The sequence below is a fragment of the Anopheles nili genome, chromosome 3 (assembly GCF_943737925.1).
Source record: "Anopheles nili chromosome 3, idAnoNiliSN_F5_01, whole genome shotgun sequence".
Taxonomy (NCBI): Eukaryota; Metazoa; Arthropoda; class Insecta; order Diptera; family Culicidae; genus Anopheles; species Anopheles nili.
This window is the reverse complement of record NC_071292.1, coordinates 44,781,611-44,793,717: the sequence shown is the minus strand read 5'-3', so window position 1 is coordinate 44,793,717 and position 12,107 is coordinate 44,781,611. Positions and strand designations below refer to the sequence as shown.

At 41.6% G+C, this 12,107-nt stretch overlaps 1 protein-coding gene across 4 annotated transcripts; it reads left to right on the top strand.

Moving 5' to 3' along the window:
* Positions 1 to 3,020: 3,020 nt before the first annotated feature.
* LOC128725459 (guanine nucleotide-binding protein G(q) subunit alpha) lies at positions 3,021 to 11,722 on the top strand. Of its 4 annotated transcripts, XM_053819203.1 has the most exons (9): positions 3,021 to 3,587; positions 6,426 to 6,610; positions 6,763 to 6,917; positions 7,375 to 7,503; positions 8,187 to 8,315; positions 9,079 to 9,208; positions 9,297 to 9,450; positions 10,080 to 10,187; positions 10,500 to 10,820. In XM_053819203.1, exons 1-9 carry the CDS (start codon positions 3,470 to 3,472, stop codon positions 10,580 to 10,582), a joined length of 1,191 nt encoding a protein of 396 aa, XP_053675178.1. In that variant the 5' UTR covers positions 3,021 to 3,469; the 3' UTR covers positions 10,583 to 10,820. The 4 variants fall into 4 exon arrangements, with proteins under 4 accessions (XP_053675178.1, XP_053675181.1, XP_053675182.1 ...); XM_053819206.1 differs by lacking the exons at positions 7,375 to 7,503; positions 10,500 to 10,820 and adding an exon at positions 10,959 to 11,722; XM_053819207.1 differs by lacking the exons at positions 8,187 to 8,315; positions 10,500 to 10,820 and adding an exon at positions 10,959 to 11,722.
* Positions 11,723 to 12,107: the final 385 nt, after the last annotated feature.

Genomic DNA, 12,107 nt, shown 5'->3' with positions numbered 1-12,107 from the left:
TTGTACACTTGTAATGCCTAAATAAATATATCTACAATACTGTTTGCATGGCAGTAATGCTACCCAAAGTTATTGAAGGTGCCTTGAAAACCGGTAATTTGATAAACAATGTAAGGAAGTATTCTATTTTACATAATTTAATAAGAACCAAAGGGTCGCGTGGATAAGTAGACACCGGCTCAAATGGAACAGACTTGTTTGTATTAATTCCATAATTGACCGGACATATTTTTTTATGATACACCCTATGTTGCAACGTATCGATTACCTGAAGAAATTTGTGCGTGTTTGTATTTCGTTTTGCAAAATGTCTCATTTTCTATATATTATTATCAGCGTCTGCGAGCGCCTTGTGAAATCACAAAGCCCCATTGTGGCCCATATAGTGCTTGCTTGGTGGTAATAAATTACTCGCGCTTTTCTATGTTATGTCAGGTCAATTCGATCAACTCCGTTCAGATAGACTGGTTCTTTAATGGTTTTTTTCCGCAGTCCCTCGGGACACATCAGTGGGAATAGCAGAGCGCGAGGATCCATCCATCAGCAGGGATCAGGTTTAGCTTTCTGCTGCCCAGCTGTTCCAGAGAAATGTGGTTGCGTAAGCGGACCACGGGTGAATCACGGCCCGCTCGCCTTTCAACCACATAAATTATGCTCTTGTGCCGTTTAAATTAGATAAACTTTATCGCTGGCAGGTTGGCGCATCAGTGCAAATGTCCTCGAATATGAATTTGGTATCTTCCGCCGCCGTGCCGTACTCCAGAAACAGCGTCTTAATCCACTTGCAGTGGATTTTGATAGCGAACCGACCGCGCCGTGCCTATTGGTCCACGTTGGTCACGTGCCACGCGTGTCAAGAGTTGTAGTTCCAGGCCAACCACAGGAAGCGTGCATAATTAAATTAAATCTTTAGCCACGATCCTAAGTGATCGGGACCGTGTCCAAGAAGTACGCCAGCGGGGTCAGTGTACAGGGTGGACGAGGTTTCGGTTCTACTACTAGGGGCGCTCACGGCGCCCTCGGAATTTGAAGCGAAAAAGTGAAAACCATCGCTCTGTTGCACGTTTGTGACACACACCTGGGCCCGTTTGTCCCAAGTACTACGCTAATATGATACGAGTTACAGGGCAAAAGGGAAGACCCACGAACGCGCTTTTTGCCACAAAGCTGTCCAACTGGACGAATGCTGACCTTCCTTTCCGTGTGCGAAGCACGACTGCTCCTCAAGGGATGGGTGTGTGTGCGTGCGTATGTGTGGGGGGGCATGTTGGACAGTAGTGTCCGTGGTCCTGGCATGGGACGCCCCACAAGGGAGAAGGACACTTTATCTAACGACTCGAGCCATTTCGTCAGCAGACGGCGTAGTCGATGCGTTTTAATTTGCGGAAAAAGAGCCTATAAAAGAGCTTCGCGAATCGTGACGACTTTCAGTATATACCTGCTTGGTGTCACCGCCGGACGCGCGTGTTCTTTGGGCTTCTTTAAAGGGCTTTCTCCACCAGCGCTAGTGTGTCCTTAAGGTGTGTTCGATTAGCTACCGATGCTTAGAATTTAGTTCCACATCACACGCTCTCAATCGCATCCAGCTTGAACTCGAAGGACTGCCAGGACGAATTCGCGGCGATACGATCACGTCCATCTCCATCTCTGCATGTCCTTTGTGTATGTGGGTGTCTGTGTGTGTGCGCGTTGCTAATATATTGGAAATTTGTTCGCTCCCATCTTCTCCCATCCAGCAGTGTGTGTATGAAGAAGATGCATACGTTGGCCAAAAAATATCTGTCCTCAAACAGGCTGCGAGTGTGAACGGGGTTGGCGTATGCACACCGAAAAAGTGAGTGTTTTTCGAAGCTTTTTCCCCCACGAAAGGAGCCAAAGTGGCAGGAAAAACTGAGTAGCACCACGCGAAGAATTAGTGCTGCTGCGTGCGTGCGTGTGTGCGTGCGTGTGCCAGTGGTGGTGATCAACGATCATCGCATCGATCCTGCTGGAAAAACTGCTTCGACTCTTATCGCCCCACACGAGCCTTGCGGGGGCTAATTTACACCAGCCAAAGGATACGCAACTCCCGGCAAGAGTCCTGTCGCAACAACAGCACCAACCTCTACCGGACAGCACTGGCCCTTTCGCGTGGTGTCTGTGGCAAGGGTGGCTAAAGAACCGCGCTTTCGGCTTGCTGGTGGCTCGTTTAACGCGTCTCGGTTTTTCTCCCAGCCTCCTTAGTTTTTGTTTTCTTCACTTTCCCCGTTCGGTTGGTTTGACTGTTTTTTGACGGGGTTTCCGCTGCCGGTTTCCCTTCACCAGCGGGCACACACCGCGTCGTCCTTTTTATTTCACTCTCTCTCTCTCCCTCTCTTTCTCTCTCTCCCTCTCTCTTTCGCGTTTTCTTCACCCCTGTGATCTCACACCAACCGCGTTCCAACGTGTCCTATGTTGCGACTCATCGTACACGCGTTGCGTTAAGTTTGCGCGGCACTGTTCCGTGCGATTCCGTATCATTAGCCCCCCCCCCCCCACCTACTCCCGTGTTCTTCTGGTATCGCTTACCCCTTTTCCTCTTGTTATTTTTGTTTTTCATTTTCTCTATCAATATAGTTTTGGTTGGTTATCGTTTCCGTTGTCCTGTGGATCCTGTGAGTTTTGATGGTGCTTTTCCGTTCGCGACGCTGGCCAACATATACAACGAACGCGAAGGCCACTGCCGCCTAGCAACAGCTCCCAGCAACCGTGGCCACCTGGAAAGGATTGATCGACCGCGGATTCGCGATAGATTGCACGCTGGCCGTGTCCTCTTCGTGTGTCCAGCTAGTGTCCAGCTAGTGTCCGTGTGCGTGTGTGAGAGAGAGAGAGAGAGAGTGAGGGAGCGTCTGTGTATGTGTGTGTGTGTGCTGAGGAGGAGTGCCTAAGAGTGGTGTGGCGCGAGGTTTAAGGATCCTTCCCCACCATCCTCCCGTCAGTAGTCGCCGCCGCCGCCAGCCCGCCACCGGGGCAAGCAAAGGACAGTGGATCGTGGTGGCAGTTTTGTGATAATTGAATTAGTGCAATAATACGAGCGCAAGCGGAAGGTGCAGGAAAAGAGCTGCGCATGTCGCCATAGCACGTGTTCCCACCACCCGCAGAAACGCAACGACAACGGTCGATCCACGGTCTCGGCATTCTCGGTAGCACCAGTAGCAGAAGGAAGAATTCCAAACCGAACCAAAAAAGGCCGTTTGCAGGTCCTTATCTAGTCGCGTTCTGCCGGTTCTGTTGATCGTGCGTGTGTTGTGCGCCTTTTAACGTTCGACGATTCTCGACGGGACGGGCACGCATGCTCTAGCGGCTCTTTCACCTAAATCCCTGTAGCGTGGCATCGGTCTCTCTCCCGGGGAGGCGTCGGCGGAGCAAGCGGAAGAGCAATCGCAACCTAGGTTTGAGGGACAAAAAGGATCGAACGCACCCCCAGGCGCGTCCCTAAACCTCGGTCAGCATGGAGTGCTGTTTGTCAGAGGAAGCCAAAGAGCAAAAGCGCATCAATCAGGAGATTGAGCGGCAGTTGCGACGAGACAAGCGGGATGCACGGCGGGAGTTGAAGCTTTTACTGCTAGGTGAGTGTCATAATAACCGGCGTGTTTTTTGTGTTTTTGTTTCCTTCTCGCAAACGCGAGGTTTATAGCAAAAAGGGATGATCCACCGGGCGTCTCCATTTGAGAGCTTCCTTCACTTCGAAACTCTGTCGTACGATCGTAGGATTTTAACAAACAAATTTATCCCATTCGTACATTAATTTTTAAGGGCAGCTAGGCAGTTAATACGATGCCTTAATAACAATCTTATTTTTCACGATGCACCTGCAGCATATTCATATTTGAACGCGGGCATGCTAACTTTATCTTCCGGTGCTGTGAGTCGCTTTTGCCCCACGAGTGAGCAAACGATTCACAGCTCACCCAGCTTTTCCCTTTTTTTCTCACCAACTCCTCACAATCATTCTCCAGCGCTCAGTGGGAAAAAGGTTCGCCTGCTGTACGCTTTCTCTTCGCTGGGCTTTTTCCGCGCCGTTCTCTTGACTTTTTCCCCGTTTTCCACCCTGAACCACCTCTTACGGGACTCTTGAGTACGAGGAATCCTTTCGACCACGGTGCGATGTGTATGTGTGTGTGGAGGGGGATATGTGCCAAAGCACCTTTTTTTTGTTGCCCCAGAGCAAAATTCGATGGTGAGAGTGCTAGTAGAGTTGGGAGCAACCTAGCTGCTGGACTCATTTCACTTCCGTTCATTCATTGGCATAATGTGAGTGAGGCGCGCATGCATGGAAAAGCGAATGAAATGAAACTCGCCAATGAGTCGGTGAGGGGAAGGAGTAAGGAAGGGGGGGGGGGGGGGGGGCGAGGGGTAGACAAATAAAGCGGAACACTGTGGACTGCCAGGAACCGTCCACAATCTTCCACAATGCGAAACGCGCATGCCCATGGCGGTAGCATACATACATTGCAATTTGGGTTTCGTTCTTACGGGGTTTTCTGCTGTCATTGATTCATTTTTTTTTGTAGTTTATCTCTTTCCTTCTCAATGCGCATCTCTCTTTCACCTAAAATCATCCGAGCGGTTTAGATATTCCATCAAAATTTGAACTTTTCTTGCTTTACCGTCTGCCGTGTGTTGTGTACGGGACCATGATAAGAAGTAAGATGTTTTTTTTTGCATGTTCTGGATTATGTATACTTTTCCGGCTGAGGTGTTATAGCCGTATGACAACCCCGGCGAATTAATTACATCTTAAAAGCGGGATCGAATCAATGGGGGGGTCAGAATGTTGCATGTAAAAAAAGGAAGAGATGATTTAAGGGGCTTGCATTCGAGCAATGGTACTCTCTGATAAGAGCAATGTGTAATTAATGTAGCTGTCTGCACTACACCCAAAGCTCATCGGGATGAGTGGGCTCCTTGTATTGCTAAGTTCATTCAGGTTGAAAAAGATTAGTCATGAATGGCCCTTGCATGGGGAAAAATTTCCATGCAATCGTGCTAGGGATGTGATTAGTTGTATGCGTGTATATGTGTGCTGCATTATACTTCTTTTTTACTCTTGTATACTTTTTATGTGAATGATTAAACCTCACTGCTAATGAATGGTAAAACTCACTTCTAAAAAATCAATTTATCGTTTGTAAACACTACTTTATAAATAGTTCTTGAACTTTTCACAAGCGGTGTTGAATAAGACAAGTTTGACGATGGAAACATAGTTCGCTAAATGTCATTTTTGCAAAAACATGAACAAGGACAAGACTGGAACAGTGTCAAACAAAGAACACCAGGGAGGAAAAACCTGAAGGTGGTCGCCAACAATAAGAGCGTAAACAAATCATTAGCGTACGACTAGCTAAATGCACATTACGCTAATCGTTTGCCGTATACGTTGGAGATGGTGGCATTGTTGACCACCTCTTACTGCCACCAATCGTTTTCCGCCATTGTGTCGTTGTCGCCGATGTTGTTGATTGTATTGCCGATGTACATAGAAGCAAATATCTCGCTCAAAAGTGGCACTCAACCGGTTGACCGTATCGACCAATGCCGCCGCCATGGAGGTGAAAATTTTAGCATTCTACTAGATCTGTATGCATCTTTCTTGTCCTCTTACCAGAGTTGATGATTTTTTTTTTCACGCAAACCAGTCATGGTAGTAACAAATATTCTTACTTATATCGTTGTGACATAAGTCTTTTTGTTTGATTTTGATGCCAACTTATCAGGTTTATATATTTTGAATCATAGCATATATTGCAGTTTATTCAAATACAGAAATATGCAATGCACATACAGATATTCGAAAAGCATTGTTTTTTTACATATAGATATATAAAATGTATAGATCAATTTAGAAAGTATCTCGAGGAGGAAATATATTGCAATAATAATGTGTAGTGAGGAAATATATTGCAATAATAATATCAACTTGTGTTGCTATCTACGATTTTAAAAAGCTAGGAAACAATGAAAATTGAGAAACGTCTTTTGAAATGTTTCTTAAAATTTATTATGCAGTTTGAAAATAATGCAGGCAACGCCAGATAAACAAAGGCTCAAGGCTAGATTGTGTGAAAGGCTTGGATGTTTTTATGTGGACTTCAAATGTTTACATATTCCTGCGTCGGGTTCAGAATCCTTTTTTGCATTTGAAGCTGATAAGGTGAACCAGATGACTACTGTTATGTTATGATTTGTGCTTGAGAATACTTACCAATGCCACGTGCTTGTGGCTCGTTACAGCCACAATCGTCTCTACGTCTGCTTTCGCATTCCGATCAGTAAATACCGCAACGCTGCTGCCAGCGGTGCTACTGCAAGCAGAAAAGCCGTCATCAGCCGTTAAACGGCGATTTAGAAACCCATGATGGATATGTTCTGATTGGTCTTTTTTTTTCTTTTTTTGCTACCAGGTACTGGTGAATCGGGTAAATCAACATTCATCAAGCAGATGCGTATTATCCACGGTAGTGGTTATTCGGACGAGGACAAACGAGGATTCATCAAACTAGTATACCAAAATATTTTCATGGCAATGCAGTCCATGATACGGGCGATGGATCTACTGAAGATATTGTACAGCGATCCAGCGAACATCGTAAGTACACGCACGCTTGGGCACCCAGGCCCGATCATCCGCAACTGCTTACTGCTTTGCCTTCTCCATGGCGCGATCAGGTTTCAGTTGCTTCTATTTGTGATCTAATAACCAATTCTGCTCTTTTTTTCTTTCTTTCTCTGTCATTTTAGGAGCACGCCGAGCTAATACGAAGTGTCGATTTCGAGACAGTAACCACATTCGAACCACCATACGTTCAAGCAATCAAAGATTTGTGGGCCGATGCGGGCATTCAAGAATGTTACGACCGAAGGAGAGAGTATCAGCTAACAGATTCCGCCAAATAGTATGTGCAATTTCAGCCATATTTATCTGCCGAAAGCCATTTAGTTCTGTTCTAATTTTTACACGATGAAACAGTAATGTAGAGAGTGGCGATGACGTATGATCTGTTCATACCATTTTTAAATACCTCAATTATTAACAATTGATGAGCGATGATCTTTTCCTTTACCGTACACAACGGATAATTTATGTTGATTTATTCAGGCAGTAATGCTTGGTTCAATCGCACTGTCAAGTTTATTTTTCAAATAGTTTACTTACGTAAATCTATACATTTTATCAATGACCACAGATACATTAGTTATCATTTCTATTAATTCTTTTTTCGGTTTATCAACAAGCCGGCTACTGAGAACTGCTGAAACATTCTTAATTATTTGTATGGAGCAATGTTTTAGATTTTTGTACCAGTTACAATTCCTAACAACATATGTTATGTTTTCTCGTCCGTTGCCTAGTTACCTAATGGAGATCGATCGTGTCGCGGCAACAAACTATCTTCCAACGGAACAGGACATTCTGAGAGTGCGTGTACCCACGACTGGCATTATTGAGTATCCCTTCGATCTTGAAGAGATCCGGTTTAGGTAGAGTCTCCTGCAAAAGGAAAACTTTTCAATTATAAAAATGTTTTCCATTCTCCTTTTTTTTCGTTTGTGTGTCTATCGTTTAATCGGTGTCTTTTTTCATTTTCTTGTTAACTATATTGCATGCATGTGCAATGCGTTTCTTGCATTTGCGGTCGGTGGTGTTTGAAACTAAATTAAAAAAAGTTAATTTTCTAACACTTTAATAGTGACCATCAAACGGTTTTTGTTTGCTTCTATGATATTAATTCATAATTTTGATTTGCGAGAATAAATCAGCGCATATGTTTATAACACATTTCATTGGAATATATTACGAGTATTTCTTAGCCATGCATATTTCTTTTTCATAATTTGCTTGCATCTTTTGGTTGTAAATTACAACAAAAAATATCTTTGTTCTGCATGCGTTCAAATGGAAAAAAATTGCATGATTTCTACTGCCCACAAATAGTGAAAACAAAAACAAACAACGCTCCAAATAGGAAAATGTCTCATGTCCACATGATCTACAAAATATACAACAAGAAGTACAATGCACGGTTGCTTCATCAATTAATTTAGCCTGCTCAGCTTAGGGGCATCGGACAGAACTGATTACTGGCTATAGGATACCTGACCGAGCAGTGTTATAGTATTTTACACGTGGTTCATTTTCGTTCCGTTATCCAATTTTTATCTAGCTACTTGAGCGATTTGGCACGTATCGAAAAAGAAGACTTTCTCCCGACTGAACAAGACATTCTAAGAGCTAGGGCACCGACAACGGGCATTTTAGAGTATCCATTTGATTTGGATAGCATCATCTTTAGGTATGAACAATAAATCACATGTTCGTTTGCGCCCTCCAAATCTGCCGATCGCTATGATCGAACGTATATAAATTGTACATTTGCTAGCATTTTTGTATCTTGGTAATGTGGGCCAACAAGTGCATAAAACAAAATGTGTAAGCTAGGCTAAAAATGCGTCTTCCATTTCCTCGGTGCTACATACAATGAAGTTGATTGTGCATATATTTCAATGGGGTGCTTGAGTATATTTCTTCACTATATCGTGGTTACTGGATTTTTGCTCTATTTGTTTATGTGGTTCTTTGGTATGCATCGAAGATATATTATACATACATATAGTTAGGAATTAGCTTACGCTTATTACAGAAAATATTAAAAATCTCATAGGCCGCCATACATACATATTCACAATTCACGCCATACATACTAATCACACATCATCATGTTGGTTTGTTAATATCATTGTCTATGCTTCTTTCATTCGAATTATTGATTGAAATATACGTCTTTCTCTACAGAATCAATGTTCATTTCTACCATAACGATCATCCTCATAAAATCGAATACTAATTTACAAATTGTATGCAGTTTTGGAATTTTATGTTAATAATTTGCATGTTTGCCTATGTTGTGTTGGTACCTAACATATAAATGATTATACGCTTCAATTACGTCTTGGGCGAATATTCTACATTACATTACTCAACCATCTTTGATATTATGTCGATCAATATATTAACATTACGTTTTTCTTGCTGATTGTGTTCACATATACAAACAGGATGGTTGACGTAGGCGGGCAAAGATCTGAAAGAAGAAAATGGATCCACTGTTTTGAGAATGTTACATCAATCATCTTTTTGGTTGCACTGTCTGAGTACGATCAGATTCTATTCGAATCCGAAAACGAGGTAAGGGATCTTATTTGTGTGCATGTAATAGCAATGTTACAAATTCTGTTTCTAAATTTATTTTAATTATCTTTTTTGATCTCCACAGAATCGAATGGAAGAATCAAAAGCTTTATTTAAGACCATCATTACATACCCATGGTTCCAACACTCATCGGTGATTCTGTTCTTGAACAAAAAAGATTTGCTGGAGGAAAAGATTATGTATTCGCATTTAGTGGATTACTTCCCCGAGTACGATGGTAAGTTGAGACGGTCTAGAGCGCAACCATGCAACTGGTCAGATGCAATCATCTCAGATTATAACAACTATATTATGATTTTCCCAACAACCACACCCTATCCAAGGACCGAAACTAGACGACGTCAAAGCGCGCGAGTTTATTTTGAAAGTTTACCTGCGCGAAAATCCAGACCCAGATCGAATGTGTTACTCTCATTTCACTTGCGCCACAGGTCATAAATTTATTTTAATCTGATGCTAGTAGCATTTGCTAGAAATCTTACTGCTAGAAGGGCCTTGCTAATGTCTTTTTATTGATAGTGTGTGCAATATTTGTTATCGCTTATGACTTGTAAACGTCTATCTTTCCCATTACTTATTTCCATTGTCCTTGAGATTTAATGCTGTCTTAGTGTTGAAGATCACATTTATATATATATATATATATATATATATATATATATATATATATATATATATATATATATATATATATATATATATATATATATATATATATATATATATATATATATATATATAATTTTATATGACTAGATATATAAATCGCGTAAATTTCATAACATAATAGATTCCTGTTGAACTCATGCTCATCGATTTGTTGCGCGTATCTTTCACGTATCACAGGACCACAAAGAGATGCAATAGCTGCCAGAGAATTTATACTTCGCATGTTTGTAGACTTAAATCCAGATTCGGAGAAAATAATTTATTCACATTTCACGTGTGCAACAGGTAAGTGTAGTTTGCTTCCATCGCATATCGCATCCATAATATTTAACATTGACCCCTCAATCACATCAATAGTAGTTTTCTTTTCGTGAGTAGTTGTCTTTTGATTTTCGTTTAAAATGCGGGCTCCGTGTGAGATACAGCTTTGGTAGTATTGCAAATATTTAGTTTCTTGATTTCGTATACTTTACTGAATCGTTTCTTTTATTTCCATTTTATTTGCCTACAAACAATTGTGAATTTGTTACTGGAATTCTTCGTACAACTCTACGGCGGCGTTTTTTTTATTATTCAAATTACTCACAACTACAACAGATACGGAAAACATAAAACTCGTGTTTTGCGCGGTAAAAGATACAATCATGCAAACTGCTTTGAAGGAATTTAACTTGGCTTAAACGAGTAATGGAAAAATATTGTTGGATGAAGGAACCGTTGTTTGTATACGACTTTGTTTCTTCCTAGTAACGCAGTTAAACTATACCAAAATTTTTAAAATGTAGTACATGCCAAACGAATGTTCTAGTCAAGCAAATTAAATAAATTTCATTACGATGCACCGATATATTGCAAACTATAGTGGTTTTCGAACATTTAGCAAAATTATGACGAATAAATAAATCCTGAATAAAGGAAGCCTGAGTTGAATTAAATTTGGTTTTCCGCTCTATCCGTCACATTGCTCCTGTTTCGTTTCACAACATTTGTTGAGTACAACTAATTCATCGATGCCTCTTTTTACCCTCTTCCACCGATACCTTCTTCCTCCTACAGATACGGAAAATATCCGGTTTGTGTTTGCCGCCGTTAAGGACACGATACTGCAGTCCAACCTAAAGGAGTACAATCTGGTTTGAGCACGGGTGGTAAAAGTGCTTGCTTGCCATTAGCATCTGCATTTCGGTATCGACTAAATCAGAAACATAATGGTGAACGTTGTTGGCGATGATCTCGTTAACGTCAAAGATGTGGTATCATTTCTTGTATTCGGTGCCATTCTTCTGGAAACACTGCATTCATCGTTACCAGCAAACCACCATTTACATCTATTTGCGGAAACATGAAAGCAGCCAACTAAACACGAATCCTCTGAACAGCAGCACAGAGTGCTAGAACCAACCTGAGTTTGAAATTCAATAGCATCGCTTGAACGGTTTATCGTCTTTGGCCATCATCATCAATATCATCATTGCTGTCACGATCATTGTTAGTCACATCACAACCGCAGCGAAAGCGGTGGCTGCAAGCGACGACGCTCCATCACGAAATTCGGATCACATTAGTTACAGCGATGGTAATTAGGATTGTGTGAGTTCCATCGACTTGTTGGCCACAGCAGTCATCATTTTATTGTACGACGCATAACTTCATTGTAAGCTCTGTCAGTCCTGTGTCAATAAGCAAGTGCGCCTTTTAGATGAGGATTTACGTTAGCCGATGGCTACTCTACTAACGATCATTTAATCGGTATCGTTGCTTCGATGTTTGCTTTACTGCTTATATTCAACTAAAGTAAAATTTATGCCGTCATAAACCCGATTTAAATATTACGTACATGTTTACATACATATATAAACATTTATTTTTTAGCCAAATTGCGTAACACGCGGCTGTACGTTGACTGTTTAGTGTAAATTATTTCGCAAACTTAACAACATCTTCATACACACAAACACACACTCGCGCACATGTAAACATTGTTAAAGCATTTCTGTTGCGTTAGCTTTATACATGTTCTCGATACGAAACGGAACTCGAAAGTAAATGCAACGAAAAAAAAAATATCAGCATAAATAGAAGAGGAGCGTGTACAACAGCCATTTCAGTCGACTGTCGGATCAAATTAAAAACCAGTGGAGATCGTGATTTATGTTGCTGTTTGCTCTATGTTATATCTATAATATATTCTTCTTTTGTTAACAC